The sequence below is a fragment of the Grus americana genome, chromosome Z (assembly GCF_028858705.1).
Source record: "Grus americana isolate bGruAme1 chromosome Z, bGruAme1.mat, whole genome shotgun sequence".
In the NCBI taxonomy this organism is placed as follows: domain Eukaryota; kingdom Metazoa; phylum Chordata; class Aves; order Gruiformes; family Gruidae; genus Grus; species Grus americana.
In genome coordinates this window covers 12,117,052-12,135,293 of record NC_072891.1, presented here as the reverse complement: position 1 = coordinate 12,135,293, position 18,242 = coordinate 12,117,052, and the positions used below count along the sequence as shown (strand labels likewise).

The following is an 18,242-nucleotide window of genomic DNA, read 5'->3' as shown; positions in this document are numbered from 1 at the left end:
CTCAAGGGTGATCTCCACCGCCTGCGGCATGGCCGTGGGGAGCGTGTCCTCCGGCATCCCCACCCAAAACCGCGCCGCGGGCTGGAGACACCCTTCCCACTCGCTTCCCCCCAAGTACAGGCAGGGTGGGCAGGAAGGGCGGGGGAAGCTTCGCCGCCGGCACCAAAGCTTGTCCCCCTCGGTTGGGGGGGCCCGCGGCCGCAGGCAGGCCTCTCCCGCTCGGTCCCCGGGGACCCCCGAGGCGGCGGGAAGGTTGGCCCGGGCCTGGGGAGCAGAGAGTCCGGGCCGAGGCCTGCGGCGGTGGCGGCTATTCTGGAGCAGGAATGGGGCAGGGCCGGGATTAAGGGGGCCAGGCCCAGCCCGGCCGTGCCTGCCCGTGCTGCCCCGGGGCCCGCAGCGGGCGTCGGTGCTCGGGAGCCACCAGCCCCGGGAGCGATGGGGCGCGCCCCAAGACCAGCCCAAGGCGTGACCGTCCTCCGGAAGCCCCTGGGTCACCGCAGCCCGGGGGAGAAGCCCCGCTGGGAGCAGAGAAGCCCCGGTAAGGGACTCTACTCCCTCCCCTACTCCCCGGTAAGCGGGGGGGGGGGGGGAGCTCCCTCCGGGACATCCGTTTCCGGCAGCCCCCCGGGATCCAGGACGCTGCCGGTTACCGGGACCTCATGCCTCGGCCTCCCCCCCTCCCCGGTTACCAGGACCCCGTGTCTCCCCCGTCCCCCGTACCTGTGCGCGGGCAGGAGCAGCGCGGCAGCCCCGCCGAGGCTGTGGGAGCGGGACGGCACCGCCCGCTTCCCGCCCCGCCGCCTCCCCGCCGCGCATGCGCCGGGGTACGGTGCGCCGCCGGGCGGCACGGCCGGGCTCGGCATGGCACCCCGGGGATGCACTCCGCCCGGTTGCCCTCCCACCCCCCGCCCCGCACTCGGGGATACGCGCTGCCCGGTACGCGCGCAGCCCGACCCTGTGCCCCGGGGCTGGGCACGGCTCAGCGCCCGCACCCTACACCCGTGCTCGGCCCGCTGCTCGCACCCTTGGGCCTCCACCCGGCACGGCACGGCCCGACCCGGCATGGCAGGGTACGGCGCACCCCCGCGGCCCGGCCGCCCCGCGGGTGCCCCCGGCCCCGGCCCCGCCCCCCCCGGGCAACGGCAGCCGCCGCCGCCGCGCGCTCCCGCCGCCGCCGCCGCGCCAGCGGCCAATGGGCGCCCGCGACACCTCAGGAGGGGCGGTGCCATCGAGCGCGCGGGGCCTGCTGGGAGGCGGGTGACGTCATGCTAGTGCGCTCGGCGCGTCGGGGCCGGGCGGAGTCGCGCTGAGGTGAGGGGCGGGGCGGGGGCTCCGGGGCTGCCGGGACCACTGCCCGCCCCTCGCCCTCCCCCTCCCCTCCCCTCAGCGCGGGGGCGCTCTGCGGGGCGGCCGGGGGCAGGGCAGGGCAGGGCAGGGCAGGGCAGGGCGCTGCCCCCCAGTGGAGCTGGCGGCCCGGGGGCTGCCCGGCGCTGACATCCCGCCGGTGGCCGTCCTCCCGCGCGGTGCCGCGGCCGTCCTCCCGCGCGGTGCCGCACTGCCCGGCCTGGGGCCGTGCTGCCCGGCGGGGACTCGCCGGCCGTATGTAGGCTGTGGCTGTGCCCCAGGCAGTGGCACGCCGCGCTTGCCTGTGGGCCGGCCCCATGGCTGGGGTGTGAGAGGCCTGTTGGCTTCCCCCAAGTGGGTGTCCAGGTGGGGGGAACGGTTCCTGCCTCACATTCTCCTGTCACCCTTTCTTCTACCTCACTTGCTGCTGTCTCTTTCTCTTCCTTTCCTTGCTGCCTGCCCAGTGCACACTTCCTAGACAGAAAGGCCTCAGTGTTCCTGGAAGCAACAGGCCCTGGCATTGCCCAGCCTGTGCCCAGCTCTCCTTCCTCTCCCTGCTCTGCCTTCCACCTATGTGACTCTTCTCACCATGCCATCTTGCAGGGCAGCCCCAGGCACCAGCTTCCTCCTCCCAGGCAGCTGGCACAGCAGCCCTGTGGCTGGGGTCTGCCCTGGCCTTCTATTTTTGGATGTGGGTTTTTCATGGTTTGGGGGGTTGGGGGGGAGGGGGTTGGGCTATGACACGTGCCAGCTAGATGTAAAAGCTTAACAGTGCTAATGAGGAGGTGTGATGGATGCCCCCGTTCTGACTGAATGAGCAGTACTTTGGTTCAGGCATCACCGACAAGCAGGCCTGACTGGTGCCATGCAAACTGTGAGAACCGTGCTACGCTGCATCTTCTCAGGCACCAAGAAGTCTAGGCCACGTCTTATCAGGAGATAACAGCACCAGCCAGAGCTGAGACTAGACAAAACTAAAACTGCCACAGCTGCGCAAACACCAAAGGAGAGGGGTTGGACTACGGGTCCATCACTTTACGCTATAAATGCCTGTAGCCTCCCCAAGCCCGTTAAGCTTTCCAGTACTGGAAAGTTGCACGGCAGCGATCACCCCCTGGAGGAGAGAAGCCTCACAAGCTTACTTCTCGAGGCTGAGACACCCTTTACCCAGCATCTGACACCTACACCAAGGTAAGTGACATTTCACATTCAGTGTAAAAGTATATTGCTAGCGACACCTTTATATATATATCTATATTTATACAGCTATAGCTTAAGTATTTAAAGTGTGGTGAGAGGTAGAGTGTTTGCTGCCTAAATTATTGCTTAAATCATTGCTTAAATAATTGTCAAATCACTGTTTAAGTACCACTCAGTTATCATTTAACCGCCATTTTCATTCAATCATCAATTAATTATCACTTGATCATTGTTTAATCATTAATAACCCCCTTTTAGTTAACCCCACAACAATTACTTCTTTTAATAATTTGCCTGTGACGGGGGGCTAGCCCCGCTGGCTGTATGTTGGGGGTACAGCACCTTTAGGCTTCAGTGGAAAGGCAGGATCTTGCATGTTCTCTGTGGCAGAAAGTCTAGGGCCTTTCCACTTTTCCTTCTTCTTCCTGCAGCTTTTACATTCTGGGTTGAGTATGGCTCTTGTGACTCAGTCCCAGTAGTCTGGTGGGGAAACTGGTGTGGTGGACCTACCAGCGCTGGTATAAAAGAAGTACTCGTGGGCTGGTCGTTGCTGCAGGGCCTGGCAGCTGTTGCCATTGCACAGGGAGACTTTGTCCATAGGGGTTGAGGGACATCTTGAAGGAATGCTGGTGTCTGCCCTGGTGCCTGTACTCACTTTGGGTGTCCTGCTCAGATGTTGTGCCCAGAGGAACCAGATGTCCTGATAGATAAGGACCTGCTTGACTTCCTCCTGAAGGATGATGCTCCCTGCCCTGAAATCCTAGAGAAGGAGAATGGTCTGCTGGAAGACTGGAGCACACCAGAGCCTGAGGTGAGTTTTTTGGGAGGAGTTGCTGCTGGGTTGTGGTTCAGGAGATTTGGCTCCCTACTGAGTAAAAGCTTTTTTCTCTGCAGCTCCTGGTCAAGGAGATGGATGAGTTCATCAGCTTCATGCTGAAACGCTTTGAAGACAAGCCAGGCATGCTGCAGGGTTATTTGCCCACTGACAGTGACAACGGCATTTGTATGAATCAGTTTCTGTCCTATAGCCCCGGCATTGACTTTGCTGGCAGCCTTTGGAGCCCAGACGTTGTGCAGGTTGATCACAACTATTCCCTCCATCAGGATTTTCCTGTGCTGGAAAGCGTGAAATCTGAAATAGCAGGAGGAAATGTTTCCACTGACCTTGGTAAGTGATCTGTATGGGCTCTTTCTGTCCTGGCTACAGGCAAAAAAGCAGACCCACATTGGGGTTTTTTGGGTGGGTGCCAGGCAGTGATGGAGAGAGCTGAATTTAGTGGCTTTCTGCTGCCATAAAATTGTGGTTTCATGCTCAAAGCTGGCTGTTCAGGTGCTGCCTTACTGAGGCCCAGCACTTGACTCTCCTTTCCTTCCCCAGGGACATGGATGGGTTTGGAAGGCACAAGCAAGGCAATGGAACTGAGCTCCGGTTTTCCCATTGCTGTTGCTGTGGAGGCTGAACCTCAGCTTGTGCCTGGAGCCATCATGCAGGTACTGACTGCCATGCGTCTGGGCTGCAGCCTTTGCTTCTGGTCACATCTCCCCTTCTCTCCTGGCTTGGCTCCTGTGGGGGATATCTCTGAGGAAAGTGTGATGCTGTTTTGGGAGAGCTGATCCTGGTTCTGTGTGCTTTCTGCATGGCCTCTCTGCCCTCCCTTTACTTTGCATTCTCTGCACATGTATTTTTGCTGTTTTCTAATCTGACTTTCCAGTCCAGTCAGGGGAGGAGAGGCAGCTCCTGGAGAAAGAAGGTATTTCATTACCAACCTCTCTGCCACTGACCAAAGTGAGTCCTCGCTGTAGCCTGTCACTCCCGAACAGACTTGGACCACTTGAATGCTTCAGTCAGAGTAGGAGTTCAAAAATACACGATGCTGCCCTGATGAGAGCATTGGTACCCAGGTGCTGTGTTCAGAGCAGCGTGCGGCAGGGCTGGGTGTCCTTCTCCTCCTTTCGAGGCTTGGAGGGTGTCCACATGCACAGCAGCATCTGCTTTGCTAATCATATAGCTCCAAAGAGCAGTGAGACCAGGCTGCTGTCGATCTCCCCACTCGTGACCACTTGCAGGGAGGTAGTTAGACCATAAGTGCCTCCAACCCTATTTTTTCCCCTCTTGCCTAGTGGCTTGTGAGCTGTGTGCCTTTCACCTCCCTTAGATGTGCCTCACTTTTGTACCCTGGGGAAGCTGCTGACCACATCAGCAGGCCACAGTTTGCCTTGCAGCTCCTGCAGTTCATTCAGTGGTGTGGGAGGGACAGAGGGCTGAGTGCTGAGATGTGTGCAGGTTTTGTGAGGGCTGGATTGCAAACACTCTGGCATTGCTGCTAATGAGAAATGACCCTTGCAGACTGAAGAGCGGCTTCTGAAGAAAGTGCGTCGGAAAATCCGGAACAAGCCATCAGCCCTGGGTAATCGTCGCAGGAAGAAGATCTACGTCGATGGCTTGAAACACAGGTAGGGGCACACAGCAGTGTCACCCAATGCTGAGGGCATAGACAAGGTCTTTGAGGGATCCTTGGCAGAATGATGGCAGAACTAAGTCGTAGTTTCACTTCGTAACTTACAATTTCTAATCACCTACATCCTAATACAACTTAACTTATGATTTCTAATCACCTGGACCCTCTGCAGATTTGGTCAGATCTTAACACATGCTTTGCTGCATCAGTGTAATGATCATAATCTATAGTCGAAAATGATATAAAGGAATATGAGTCATGGGAGGAAGCAGACAATGGTAGAGGTGCCCCTAGCGAGGTAGGGGGGGGGGCAGTCCTGGGTCTCACTGTCTGGCAGCAGCTCTGGTCCAAGTTTCCGTTAAGACTTGTAACTGCTTGATTTTATGGACAGTGCTGTGTGTGCTATTATGCTTCCCTGCTCTGCAACGGGGTCGTCCACTGTACTGGGCTGGCCGGGTGCCTGGGGCCTTCAAGGCTGGTAAGGAAGGGAGTAGCCAGCCTGGCGCCCAGGAACCTTGAGGCTGGTAGGGAGGGGAAGAAGAAAACTGTTTGGTTCGTCTACTTAGTGTACAGGACCTTCAGGGCCTGATAATGAGGGGAAGGGAATGAATACATGACCTGCTTGGTCACAGAGGATGGCTGCTCGCCTGATAACATGGCGTTAGCTGTGCTAACCACATTGCGGGAGCAGGGCAAACAGCTGTGCTGTGTCACTGCTGGGGTCTTGCCACCCTGGGCAGAAAGCAAAGCTGACCCTGTGGTACAGCAGCTCTCCGTAGGAGGCTCAGAACCTCAGGTCATAGCCTGTCCTGCTCTCTGACACTTGGAGATGTCCCAGAGCTTGCTCTGTTCAAACCAGCTGCTGGCCTGCCAGGTCCAGCATGTTTCCCAGGTCAGGTTAGTTTGCAATACAACCTTGCATTGTGGATCTGCAGGGCCAGTGTGCTGCTAGGAGCGAGCATCCTTAGGGATTAGTCTGGTGATTCTCTGCAGGACCGAGTAGGGCTCACCCCTCCCTAAACCTGATGTGAGATGTCACTTTCTTGGCCCTTACTCCAGGTGGTGCCAGGCAGACCCCAGGAGCAATTTTATCTGTCCCAGCCACCCAGAGGTGGTGGCTGACTACCTGAGGGGACACTCTGGTGAAGTCCCTGCAGCTGACAAAAAAAAACCCCTCTCTTCCCCCCGCGTCCCCTCCCCCCTCCATGTTGTTCGTCTTTCCCGGGAAGGGTGGCAGCCTACACGACTCAGAACCGTGAGTTGGAGAAGAAGGTGCAGCTGTTGCAGAAGCGGAACATGTGAGTTTCTCATTGTTGGACGTGGCAGGAGACGTGGTGGGGAAGGCTGTTCCTCTTCTTGGGATTGTGGTCTGTCCCTGACTGCGAAGGGGGAGGAGGGGAGCATGCAGCTCTTGGTTCAGCTGCCGTGTTAACCTGCATTGCCTGTTCTCCTGCAGGTCGCTGCTCAAGCAGTTGAGGAAACTGCAGGCCTTAGTGAGACAGTCCACTGCAAAAACTACCACAGCAAAAACCTGCACCATGGTGAGTGGCTTCAGCCCCAGTGTCTGTGAAGGGATCTGTGCTGTCCTTGTAGGTTTGGGAGAAGGGCGTTTATTGCAGTCAGTGATGCGTGTCCATGTCCTTTGCTGAGGTCTTTGCTGATCTTTCTGTTTCCAGGCCATGGTTCTGTCCTTCTGCCTTGTTGTCTCCCCCAGCATCTGCTTGTTTGAGAGCCAGGAACAGCAGATGAAGCTCAGAGGTGAGTGCCTAGATCCAGTCCCTCATGAAGCACAAGCTGTGCTTGTGCCTGGCAGCTGTGCAGCATCCTCTCCCTGCCTCCCTTGGGAGGAGGCAGTCGTAGTTGAACAGTTTGTTCCCTTCTTGTGGTCACTGTGTTGGCCCGTGCTCAGAGCAGGACGGTGAGAGGCTGGGAATGACGGCACTGGCTCTACCTCTCTTGCAGTGCTGTCACAGCAGATCGGCAAGTTCCCAAACCAAGCAGTATGTGATGTGCAAGAGAATGCTGCGCTGGAGGGGTTCACCCTAGAGCCTGAGGACACCTCACTGTCAGACAGCCTCATTGAATCCCAGGAAGAGGGGCACAGTCCATCCAACCCTGATCCCGGACCTTCTTTCAATGGCAACTCATGCTCTGACCCTCCTGTGGCAGCAGCGTGCTTTGAGCTGTGCCCTGCCCAGTTTCAGGAGCAGTACTTCCAGGTCAACCCTTTGCAGACAGCAGTGCTGTTAGAGTGGGACGCCAAGAGGCAGGAGTGGGTGGAACACACTGCCACAGTTGTCGTCCAGCACGACTGTGCTGATGAGATGTGACCACCTCTTGCTTCTTGGGGTGACACCAGGCACTCTGCCAGGCAGTGACAAACAGAGCTGCAGTAACAGATGATCTATCAAAGTAGATTCTTCTGAATACTCTCCCTATTGCTGGCAGCTCAGAGGGTTTACCGGGGAGGAATCATTTTAAGATTGACCTGTTCTGACTCTCTACTCTGTATATCTATAGCAGGACTCTATCTGAGATGGGGTAGAAAACTGGGAACTTTGCTGTGGCTTCTGACATGGGGTATGTCCTGTGGCTCACAGGGATGGGTTGTGGCGCGGAGGGCGAAGGGCAGCTGGTGGCCATGCTTGGTCTGGCTTGATGCAGTTGGTTATGGAGGCTGCTGCCCTCCTTCTTCCCTGCCCAGGTGGAGGTGAACTGGTTGGGTTCTTATTGTGTCTGGTAGCGACAAGCACCTGTCCCTTGTCCCTTCCCCTTAATGCTGTAGTGTTGCTTGGTTTATAGGTGTGACATAGCAAGCTGATCTGCAGTGCTCTCACAGGGAGTGGTCCTGCCATTGCAACAGGCCCCGTGTGTCACCTGTTCCTGCTAGCTTTTGAGCCACGAGCACAGCTCCTGGCCTGGCTAGAGAAGGTAATGCGGAGTCCTTCCCGAGCTGTGTGCGGTTTCCCTTTCGCAGGGGCTGAGCCTTTCATCTGCCACAGCCTTGGGAGTGTGTTTTCTGGGCCTTGGGGGGAAGGCATGCCTTGAACCAGACTGCTGAGGAGGTGTGGAGCAGAGAGCAGCAGAGCTGCTTGCTGTTCTGAAGGCTTTCCTGACCACAGGACAGTTTCAAAGTTATGTCCTCCTGTGCCCAAGCTTTACTGTGCTGGCTGATGATGCTGGCTCTGGTTGTTCCTCAGGGCTGAGCAGAATCACTTTGAGCTTGTGAATGGTGTCTCCTGGAGTGCAGCTTAGTGGTACCTGTTAAGCATCTCTCCTCGTCCTACTTCAGGACATTTCGTAGAATTGAATAGAATGGTTTGTGTTGGGAGGGACCTCTAAAGGTCATCTAGTCTAACTCCCCTGCAATGAGAGGGACATCTGCAACTAAATCAGAATAATAATTAGTAATTTCCTTATTAATAAATAGAACAATGTGTGACTGTATCCTCTGTCTTTTTTTCGGTGAGGGTCTGGGCTGCTGGGTGGAAGCTGGGGGCTGTGCCAGGGGCTGGGAGCCCTGTGGGAAGAACTGGGGGGGCTGGGGGGTGATCACCCTTGCAGCCTAACGAAGGGGAATGTGCGCTGGCTTCCCATGGCTGTGGCTGTGCAGAGGGGCTTGATGAGGCACGGTGCAAGTTTGCTGCACAGTTGCTCTGCTCTCACCCCCCTTTGAGGGTGCGAAAACACTCTTGAACCACTTTTAGAGACAAGTGGATGTTGTGAGCACCCGGCACCCACGTGTGACCTGCACGCACCCAAAGCGCTGCGGAAGCAAGCAGCTTGCCTGGTAGGAAGCATGGGGAGCCGGTGTCTGCCCTCACCACTACTTTTGTAACAGGGAGCTGCACAATCGCAGGAAGTGGAGCAAAGCCAGGGTGGTGCAACAGCCCCGTCCCCTCGGCCAGGGGCCACAGAGGGGGCCCTGCCTGCTGGGTGGTTGCTAAATCAGGGCTGTTCTGTGGGTTCAGTTGGGATCGCTGGGTCCATGGGAGGCACTAGCAGACCCTGAGCTCAGGCTGCGCAGCCCATTGTGGCATTTGGGGGGCGGTGGGAGCCCAGTGAGACAATGGGTGCAGGCAGCACCACGCTTGCAACCCACCCAGGAGCAAAGGGTGCTTGTGCTGGTGAATGAGATATAAAATTGGATGTTGTGTCTCCGCCTGAGGACAAGAGACAGCCGGGGGGTGTCTCACCCACAGCCCCTGCCCCAGGATAGGCAGCAGTGTGCTTGTGACAGGATCAGGTCACAGGTCTGCGCTGCTGGGGGCAGGCAGCCCACAAGCATCCCCAGGGAAACACTGGACCTTTTCCCCAGGAGCCGTGTGTGGTGGCAGAAAGGCCTAGGACCCCCTCCTCCCTTTTTTTTCTTTTTTTTTTTTTTTTCCAGTTCGAGGGCAGGGTGTGCAATGTACTGATGTCATTTGGAGTCCCTGGCCCAGCACTAATCCAAATAAAACACAGTAGTGCTGGCAGCAAAGCAGGGAGCAGCCGCTGGAGCTGTTGTTTGACCGGGGTGGTGGCGTCAGCCCCACTGTCCACAGCGGACTAGCTTGGCCAAATGTCAGGAGGGAAGATAGCTCCGGGAGAGGGGGCAGGGAGCCAGGTGAGCGCAATGGGTTCCTCGTCAAACACAGCTGCACACACGCAGTCCTGCTGCCAGGTGCTGCCCGCAGAAGGCAGCACAGCCCTTACACGCGGAAAGCTTGCGGCACAGGCTGGGATATGTCAGAGCCCAGAGCTGGTCCCAGTACTGTGCTGGGGATGTGGCTGTGCTGGGAGTTTTAGGGAGGATTGCTGCGCAGTCTCAGCCTGTGCTCCCCCAGGGCTGCTGGTTTTCATCGCTTTCTGTGTTCTCGTGTCGGTCCCACAGTGAGCAGCTCTGACCTGACGAGAGGAAGGAAGCCCGGCCTGGGCCTCACACCTTGGGTTAAAGGGCAGCAATGACAAAAAAGCCCAAAATAAGTCCTTTGGCCGAGCAGGCTTGTACCTTGTTTCCATCAGGCAGAGGAACCGGAGGACCCTCATATTTCTGCCACCCTCCTCCTCCTCCTTGCTGCAGACCCTCCATGACATCTATTTCCCTTGCACACCACAGGGATCAGGCTGTGCGTGCATCCGTGCTGCCTGCACGCACACACAGCCCCACACTCTGGCTTAGGTCGGCGTTACGGCTCCTGCTTGCCCTCCCCATCGTGTTCCCTCTGTTATTTCCAAAGTTGACCTGCATCCCACACGTGTCCCACCAGGTGCCTTCATCAGCATCATGGGAGCGCACCCATCAGCATCATGGGAGTGCATTCGGTGTTGCTGAATGGAAACACTCTGTTTTGCTGGGTGCAGTCTGTATTGAAAGTTTTGAAAGTATGAGAGGAAATTTGCCTTCTATTGCCAAGGAGAGCCTGGGCTGTGTGGCTGGTACAAAACACCTCCTGCTCACGGCTTTAAAGGAATCAGGTTTTCCTCTTTTTTTTAAGGAATCAGGGTTTCTTGGAGAGGTGGGAATTTAATTCAGTAGCAGAAATAATGCATACCCTCCTTTTCAAGGGAAACATAAACCCTGTGTCAGCATCCATCCTATTTTTATCCACTAGCACCAGCTGCTGGATATTGGTGGAAATGTAAAAGCTAGCAGAAATCTGAGTGCCAGGTTAAAAAAGCAGCTGCAAATACAGTGATGGAGCCACCACCTTCCCCCAGCTCTTGCAAGCTGGCGTCTCAGCCCCAGAGCTGCTGAACCCCCAGGGGAGCTGGGACTGGTTTGGCAAGTGTCTGAGGCAGAAAGCAGAGAGATCGGGCTGGGATACCCAAAAAAAAAAACCCAGCTAGCGCCAGATGCGTTCTTCCCTTTGTCCCCTTCCCTGGCCACGCGTGATGCAGCAGGGGCTTGGCTGGAGACCCCCATGTATGTATTGCTTAGGGGACATGGCCATGCCGAGGGGTCTCTCTTGGGACAGGCTGTTTGGGAGCTTTCCAAACTCCTGGGGCAGTTGGCAGCCGGCCGACACAGTGCATCCGCCGGGGCTGGGAACGTGAGGCTGCCGGCTCTGCAAAAGCCATTTGCAGCCACCCCGTGCATTTGGGCGCCCGAGAAGCTTCCTCTGCTCTGCTCTCACGGGGAAGGCTCTGTGTGGAGCCTGCCCTGCAGCCCTGGGACGTGCTGCCCATGGCGTCCCACTGGGGCTGGCCTGGATGCAGCCCGCTTTGCTCTGCACCCCCGGGGACATTTGGGAGTGACCCTGAGGGACAAGTTACCCACAGCACAGTGGTGGGTTTGCAGGCGAAGTGCGGATGCACGCTGCTAGGGAGGGGACACAGGACAGCTATTCCCAGGGAACCTGCTGCCCCTGGCCATGCTGCATGAAGCCTCCCCATGGCAGGCTGCAGGGCAAGACAAACCCGGCAGGTTTGAGGCAGGGCAGAAACCAGAGCCAAGCTCTGCATCCCCACAGAAACCCTTTATTTTTCACCTGGTACCCAGCTTTCACACTAGGCTGAACTTTCCTGGAAAAGCCTGAATCCATGGACTGAAATGCAGCACGTCAGCATGGGAAGAGCCTGGCTGGGGGAAACACCATGTCCTTGCAATCCTGGGCCTCCTGGATTTCCCAGCTCGGTGTTATTTTATGCGGGTGAAAGTGCTGGTGCCAATCCTGCAGGAAAACCCAAATCACTCTTGTTCACCCAGCTGTGGCCATCTATGCTGTGGAGGGTACAGAAGGGAAGCACGAGGGGGTGCACTGTGTTCCCCACTGCCTCACTGTGTGCTGAGGGGGATGCCCTGGGCTCCAACACCCTGTAGTGGAGGCTGCACCAGGTGTTGGCATTGTGTCCTGCTCTCTTCCTGATGGGGAGAGTGCAAGGAGTTCCTGGGGGGTCTGGCCTGGGGTCACCCACCCTGGGGCACACCCAGCATGCAGGGGCTGGCCAGGTCATAGGGATGCTCGTCACCAGTGATAAACCCGTTTCACCCTCCCGGTCCTGCCTTGCCTCATCCCATAGGATTTCTCCCTTCTGCAGCCCTGGGGTGCAGGAAAGCTTGGTGCAGTGGTGGCCAGGACCTGGTGCTCACCGGGTGGCTTTCCAGTCCTCGGCAGGGCTGTCAGCCGCCTCTCGCAGGAGCCACAGGGCATGCAGGGTCTCCTCTCCATTGGTGCCCACGTAGCACTGACCCAGGAAGGCAGTTGTCCGAGCTGTCTCTGAGTCTGGAAGGGCCCAAGGTGGTGTGAGTCTGGGTGGCAAGGCACAAAGCCACCCCCCTGGGTCCCACTGGCATCCCTGCTGCAGGGCAATGGCCCCCTCCTGCCTACCTCGGAGCCGCCAGCGCACGGTGAAGGAGAAGGTGGGCTGCTGGACCAACCCTGCATCCTGCTGGAACCCCTCCAGTGGTGAGGTGAGGATTTCGGGGTTGCTGGCTGCCGACCCCGGCAGGTAGGAACCAGAGAAGCTGCCATCCTCGCCGAGGATGGACACGACCATCCGGCAGCCAGTGTCACTCCGCCAGGACCCGGAGAGGAGGCACTGCAAGGCCAGCACTGTGGCTTGGGGAGCTCAGCCAGGCAAGGGAGGCCATCCTGCTCCCACCTCACCACCCTGGCTCTGCCCAGGGATGGCTGCAGCACTGGGGGACCCCATGTGAAACTGGTGCCACCGGCATACCACCTTGGCATGGGCACTGCACCCGCAGCATGAATTGCCTCCAGACCAGCTGCTGCTCTGGGCTGTTTGCTGCTGCCACCCAGGAGAGAGACTGTCCTCCCTGTGCTAACGCAGAGGGTGCACTGCTTTCCCTGCACGCTTGGTGGGAAACGGGGTTCCTCTGGGGCATGTCTCTGCCTGTCTCTGGATGGATTCCCACAGTGAGGAGCATCCTTGCAGGAGCGGGTCCCTCCCTCCACAGCTTCCCCCAGCACTGCATAGTGCTGGTCCCACCAGCATCCCAACACCAGCTCCCTGGTGAGCACCACAGCCCCCAGCCCCAGCCTTTGGGGTCTCGCGGGGTGCCACCTGTCCCCATACCTTCCTCTCTGCAGGGGCGACACGTGCTGCCAGGGCCAGGGTGAGGACCAGGGTGAAAGCGCCGCTCCCCATGGCCACGGGGCTGCGAAGTGCCCAGCGCAGCTCCCTCATGGCCCCGTGCCCCGACCCCCTTTATAGGGCTGTAACCGGAGCTCCATGGGCACTGTGGGTGTTGGGTTGGCAGCCACCGGACGGGTGGTTGGGTGGCAAGGCGCCTGGGACAGGACAGGTGAGGCGAGGAGGTCGGCATGACCTGGGCAGCACAGGAGGAATGTGGGGCCGAGCACAGCTGTGCAGAGAGGCAGGGGCGCTGGCTTTTTTTGAGGTCCTTGTAGCAGCCTGGAAAGCATCAACTACCTTCCTTGAGAACCTGCCTTCTGTGTGTGCAGGCTGGAAATTACTACCCGTTCAAACATTTAACCGCTCCCTGCTTTGCCAGTGCCGCTGCCTGACCAGCATGTCACCCATGTGGTGCCAGGGCATCCCTGGCAGAGGAGAGGTGCCACAGTCACAGTGCTGCGCAGGTGGAAAGGCTCACCCTGCCTTCTGCATTAGCACCAATAACATTTCCCCAGCATCTTCTGGATATCAGCTGTTAATTTTGCTGCTTTTGCTTTTACAAGATTTAGAGGAAGAAGTAGTCACAGAGGGGCACCAGGGTCCGAGCAATTGTGTTTGCTAAACACACCCAGCATGCTAACCAGCTTTGTATTTGCACCTCTTCCTTATATTTGCTGCTGTTAAGGGCTTTGGATGTACAAAACAGAGCATGCACAGCCTCTGCATTCCTGAGCTGCTTCTCTGCGCAGCGCAGTACCTGGAGCAGGCACGGGTCTGTGGGCAACTGAAAACTAAGGTGGGATTCAGCTGCATAAACACATGCCGTCCCCAGGACAGCAGTGTCTGGGGCACTGGATGGCAGCAGGGCTGCAGTGTGTGTACTGGGGGTGGCGGAGTCTCACCCTGGGGCTGCACTGCTCGATGCCCGGCATGGGCCCCTGCACACCCCGGGACCCTGCTGCTGCTGTGGCCACTGCTGCTGCTGCTGCTCAGTGCCTCTGTCTCTGGTCCAGACAGCCCCAAAGGCTTGGGTGAGTAGAAGCCACCCCTCTCCAAACACATCACTCCTCCTTGTCACCTTTTACAGTCCCAAATTCATCGTAGGGGCCTGAGAAATCCCGCCCAGGGGATCTCTTGTCCTGGATGCCACGCTCCATCTTTTCAGCCTGACACCAGCCCCTGCCTTTCTGTGCTGTTTGGCAGGGACAAACCGCCCTGTTTGAGGTGCCAGGGAGGTGGCAACAACCAGTCCACGTCACGGCAGTGTGCACCAGCCCCGCTGGAGCTGGGCCAGGCTTGACAGACTATACGGCAAGTGCGCTGGCATCCCCGGGGCTGGGTTATATTTGTAACACTTCTGCAAGAGGGTTTGTCTTCACCCATGGACCTGCCAAAAACTGCATCAAAAGAGCTGACTAAGCTTGGCAGGTGTCCGCAGAAGCAGATAGAGTGGCACTGCTGAAATGCAGTGGCAGGGAAGGGTAATATTCCTGGTTGTAAGCCATTGGGTTGGGATGGGATATGACGGGATGGGGTTTTTAACTGCGCATTTTACTTCGGGTACCGTGCAGCACGAAGAAAGCGCTTTACCGACATCTCACATCTACTGATACTGTTACCTCCATCACCCAACCCCACGGGGAGTCCTGGGGCTGGAAAGACGCCTGGTGGGGATGGGTACAAAGGCACTGCAAGGAAGGCAATGGATTCAGGATGTTGACGCCATGTCTGCCACCAGCAGGCAGGCGGGGAGTGATGGAGCAGGGTGGAAGTTTGGGCTAGAATGAGGTGGGAAATGGGTCCAGGGAGCTGGATGAGGGGTATTGGGGGGCATCCAGATGTCCCCAGGTAAGGGCAGCGGTGAGCCCTTGACTCTGCAGGGCTACCCATGGGGACAGAAGCTGCCTCAGAGGGAGAGTGACTGCATTTTTTTAAAAAAGATGACCACAGCTGACATGATTTTTAATTTTTTTTTTTTTTTTTACATGAGGGGCTGGTTTTGCTTGCTCTGGGGGTCCAGGCTGCAGCTGGAGCATGCCATCATGGGGCAGGTGAAGCTTCTTCCTCACAGGACGGGGACAAGCTTGACAGGATGTTTTCTTTCTGGGTGCGTTTGCGCGTGAAGACGTTTCTGCCCACCCTGCAGGAAGCAGAGTTCCTGTGAGACTACTCACAGACAAAACACACTCAGAGGTGTCCCTAAATGCCCCCCACCTTGCCCCAAGCAGCTGCTGGATGTCCCTGGCCAGAGCAAGCCCCTAGCCAGGAGGCGTTGGCATCCCCACTGCAAACTTGTGCTGGGGGGTTCCCAGCGGTGGTCCCCTCGCCCAGAGGGATGCTTGTCCTAAGCGGCCCTGAAGAGTGTCCCTTCACTTGGGGGGAATGCACCACCGCCTCCCAAATCCCCCCACTACCTTGTGGCTTTCCAGTCCTCCTTGAGGGACCCGACAGCTTCACGCAGCAGCCACATGGTGGTCAGCGTCTCCTTCCCACTCATGTCCACGAAGCACTGCCCCGTGAAGGCGGTGGTGGCGTCTGGGGAAAGCACTTGCTTGGGGCATCGGTGGGGACAGCACCTGTGCTCGCTGGCTGCTTCCCCTTCCACGAGATCCCCCCAGCCACAGCCGTGTTTCCACTCCAGTGGTCATGCACCCACCCAATCCACGCTGGAGGGACCTGCCCTTCCCCAGCGGCTCCCTCAGGTGAGCCAAGGTCTGCAGCACCGCATCTCCCATGCACTAAGGGGGTCCAGACCCACCACGGGCACCTTGGGCTGCCCAGCAGGGATGGGTGCAAAGATGCTGGGTGAGGAGGGGCTGCCCCATGCAAGTCCAGTATTGTCCATTAGCCCCATGCTGGGCAGGCACCGCTGCCTCCCTCTGCTTAGCTGCACCAAAGTATCACCCAGCAGACTTTCCAGCAGAGGAAAAATCCTGCTGGCTACCTGTGTGGCTCCCAGTGCCCCTGTGGTGCCACCTGAGAGTCCCAGCACTTACTGGAGAACTTGTCCCAGCGCACGGTGAAGGCAAAGGTGGGCCAGCCCCCCTCGCCCGGCTGCTGCTGGGCGCCCTTCAGGGGGGAGGCACGGGCACAGCCGCCAGCAAGAGTGACCCGTGTGAGGTATTTCCCCTGGAAGTCCCCGTTGTCCCTCACCACCGAAATCTCCATCAGTGAGTCCTGATCATTCCTCCAGAGCCCGTTGAGCTGGCACTGTAGGGACACAGCCACAGGCCTTCTGCCCCCCCGCACAGTGCAGAGGGGGACCCCATTCCTCCCACTGCCCCACAGCTGGAGCCGTGAGCTCTGCTGTTGATGCGACTGTGGGGCATCTCCTTCAGTTTGGGGAAATGCTCCCCCAGGTGCTGCCAGCTGCTGAGCAGATGGTGCAGCTTGGCCAGCATGTCCCAGCCCAGCAGTGTGCATGGTGACCCTTTGGGAAGGGGTGCCCCGTGCAGGGTGTCCTGGGCTCAGATCCCATGGGAGGGGATGCCCTGTCCACAGTATCCCCACGCAGAGACGCTGTGGGAAGGGATGCCCCAAGCAAGGCAACCCTGGGCACAGGCCCTGCAGAAGAGATGCCCCCCGCATGGTGCCCCTGTGGGAGCAAAGCTTTGTGGAGATGGTGACTGGGTGGCTGGGGGTGACCCAGAGATACCCTGCCCGTTGCCTGGACCAGGTGCTTGCAAAGCTCCCCTGCTTGTCCCAGCCTAAAACGGCATTTAAGAGAGGACCCCTGTGCCACCACGCTGCACCCCAGTGCCATGTCTGCCACATCCCCATCACCACCAGTCCCCATACCTTCCTCTCTGCAGGGACGGCACATGCTGCCAGGGCCAGTGCAAGGAGCAGACTGAAAGTACCACTGCCCATGGCCGCAGGGCTGCACAGGGCCTGGCACAGCTCCCTCCGGGCCCTCCACCCCGATTCCCTTTATAGGGCTGTAACCGGAGCTCTGCAGGCACTGGGCTGGCAGTGGGGCCAGTGGCCGGGTGGCCGGGTGGCTGGGTGCCCAGGACAGGCGAAGTGAGGAGGTCAGCATGACCTGGGCAGTGCAGGAGGAACATGAGGATCAGCATGGCTGAGGAGGGAGGTGGGGGCGCAGGGATGGTTTGCACATCTACTATCCAAGAGATTCTGCCAGCCCATTTCTTGCTCCATGGTGGAGTCCTTGGGGCGGGCACAGCCTGGCACTGCCCCACTGCCACCGTCCCAGTGCTGCCACCCAAACACAGTGCTGCAGCAAGCACAGCCCAGCCAGCTCTTCTCTGCTGCACTGAAGGGTCATGTGTCTGCCCACGGGAGTTCATCCTCATGGCAGTCCTCTCCTGCATTACAAATTTCTGCTGCTGTTTCTAAGCTGTTTTTTCTCCTGGCTGTGGTGGGCTTTCCCTGAGTCTGGGAGCTGTGACTGTCACTGCAGCAGGAGCTCTTAGGCACCCTGGAATTAATCCCCCTTTTCAGTGCACAAGGGCTTTCCTGAAAGATACGTAGATACTAAAATTAGCTTGTCCCCATGAGAGGGGAGGCCCTGTGCATGGTGCTCCCGTGCACAGACCCCACGTGTGGCGATGCCCCATGCATGGTGCTTTGAGGCCAGGCAGGGTACAGCTCCATGGCAGAGCCCTGTCTGAGCCCTCCCAAGGGGTCCCTAATGGTACAACACTGTACCAAGGATGGGCAGGTGGGCAGGGGTCCTTGGACCACCTGACTCTTGCACAGGGGCATGGCACAACCACCTCGTCCAAAAGGTGACGGGCAGGTAAACATGTCACTGCCGATGCTGTGGGGGAAGACAGAGCTGGCACCTGGCTGTGTCCAGTTCAGGGGGGGATCTCTCTGGCCCCTGGCCTGCACAGGGGATGAGCATCTGCTTTGAGCATCCTCTGGAGACACATCTGCCCCAGGCTGGAAGACACCAGGAGGGCCACTCTCGTCTTTCCGGGGAGCAGGATGTGGTCATGCCCATGTGCAAACTGCACTTTGTTTTTAATTAGAAAATTGTAGTAGCTGCCTTCAGCTCCCATACCAGGGACTTGCTTCAGAAGCCCATGGGGTCCTAGCACAACTGTCCCTTGCTTGCTGCCCAGCTGACTCCCAGCACTGGCACCCACCTCCAGGGCTCAGTGCTCTCCTCGAGGTCTCCATGCTACACCCATGAGT

At 58.2% G+C, this 18,242-nt stretch overlaps 4 protein-coding genes across 7 annotated transcripts in view; 1 reads left to right on the top strand and 3 right to left on the bottom strand.

The window, feature by feature from the left end:
- The window catches only part of TLN1 (talin 1), a 35,028-nt gene extending 34,202 nt beyond the window's left edge, over positions 1-826 (bottom strand). For all 3 annotated transcript variants that reach the window (XM_054810501.1, XM_054810503.1, XM_054810502.1), the window contains exon 1: positions 721-826. The gene's annotated coding sequence lies outside the window, so the exon portion shown is untranslated. The remainder of the gene's footprint in view (positions 1-720) is intronic.
- A 609-nt stretch (positions 827-1,435) lies between these two features.
- On the top strand, positions 1,436-8,438 carry CREB3 (cAMP responsive element binding protein 3). Of its 2 annotated transcripts, XM_054810505.1 has the most exons (9): positions 1,436-2,535; positions 3,218-3,355; positions 3,439-3,712; positions 3,923-4,035; positions 4,892-4,998; positions 6,233-6,301; positions 6,460-6,544; positions 6,680-6,761; positions 6,966-8,438. In XM_054810505.1, the coding sequence occupies exons 2-9, from the start codon at positions 3,218-3,220 to the stop codon at positions 7,331-7,333; spliced, it is 1,236 nt and encodes a 411-aa protein (XP_054666480.1). In that variant the 5' UTR covers positions 1,436-2,535; the 3' UTR covers positions 7,334-8,438. The 2 variants fall into 2 exon arrangements, with proteins under 2 accessions (XP_054666480.1, XP_054666481.1); XM_054810506.1 differs by lacking the exon at positions 6,233-6,301.
- A 3,145-nt stretch (positions 8,439-11,583) lies between these two features.
- On the bottom strand, positions 11,584-13,094 carry LOC129199847 (avidin-like). Its single transcript, XM_054810902.1, has 4 exons — positions 13,023-13,094; positions 12,314-12,524; positions 12,076-12,208; positions 11,584-11,656 (listed from the first exon to the last, which is right to left on the bottom strand). Exons 1-4 carry the CDS (start codon positions 13,092-13,094, stop codon positions 11,623-11,625), a joined length of 450 nt encoding a protein of 149 aa, XP_054666877.1. The 3' UTR covers positions 11,584-11,622.
- A 1,990-nt stretch (positions 13,095-15,084) lies between these two features.
- Positions 15,085-16,975, bottom strand: LOC129199558 (avidin-like). Its single transcript, XM_054810240.1, has 4 exons — positions 16,881-16,975; positions 16,079-16,292; positions 15,497-15,617; positions 15,085-15,222 (listed from the first exon to the last, which is right to left on the bottom strand). The coding sequence occupies exons 1-4, from the start codon at positions 16,950-16,952 to the stop codon at positions 15,123-15,125; spliced, it is 507 nt and encodes a 168-aa protein (XP_054666215.1). The 5' UTR covers positions 16,953-16,975; the 3' UTR covers positions 15,085-15,122.
- Between the last annotated feature and the right edge of the window lie 1,267 nt (positions 16,976-18,242).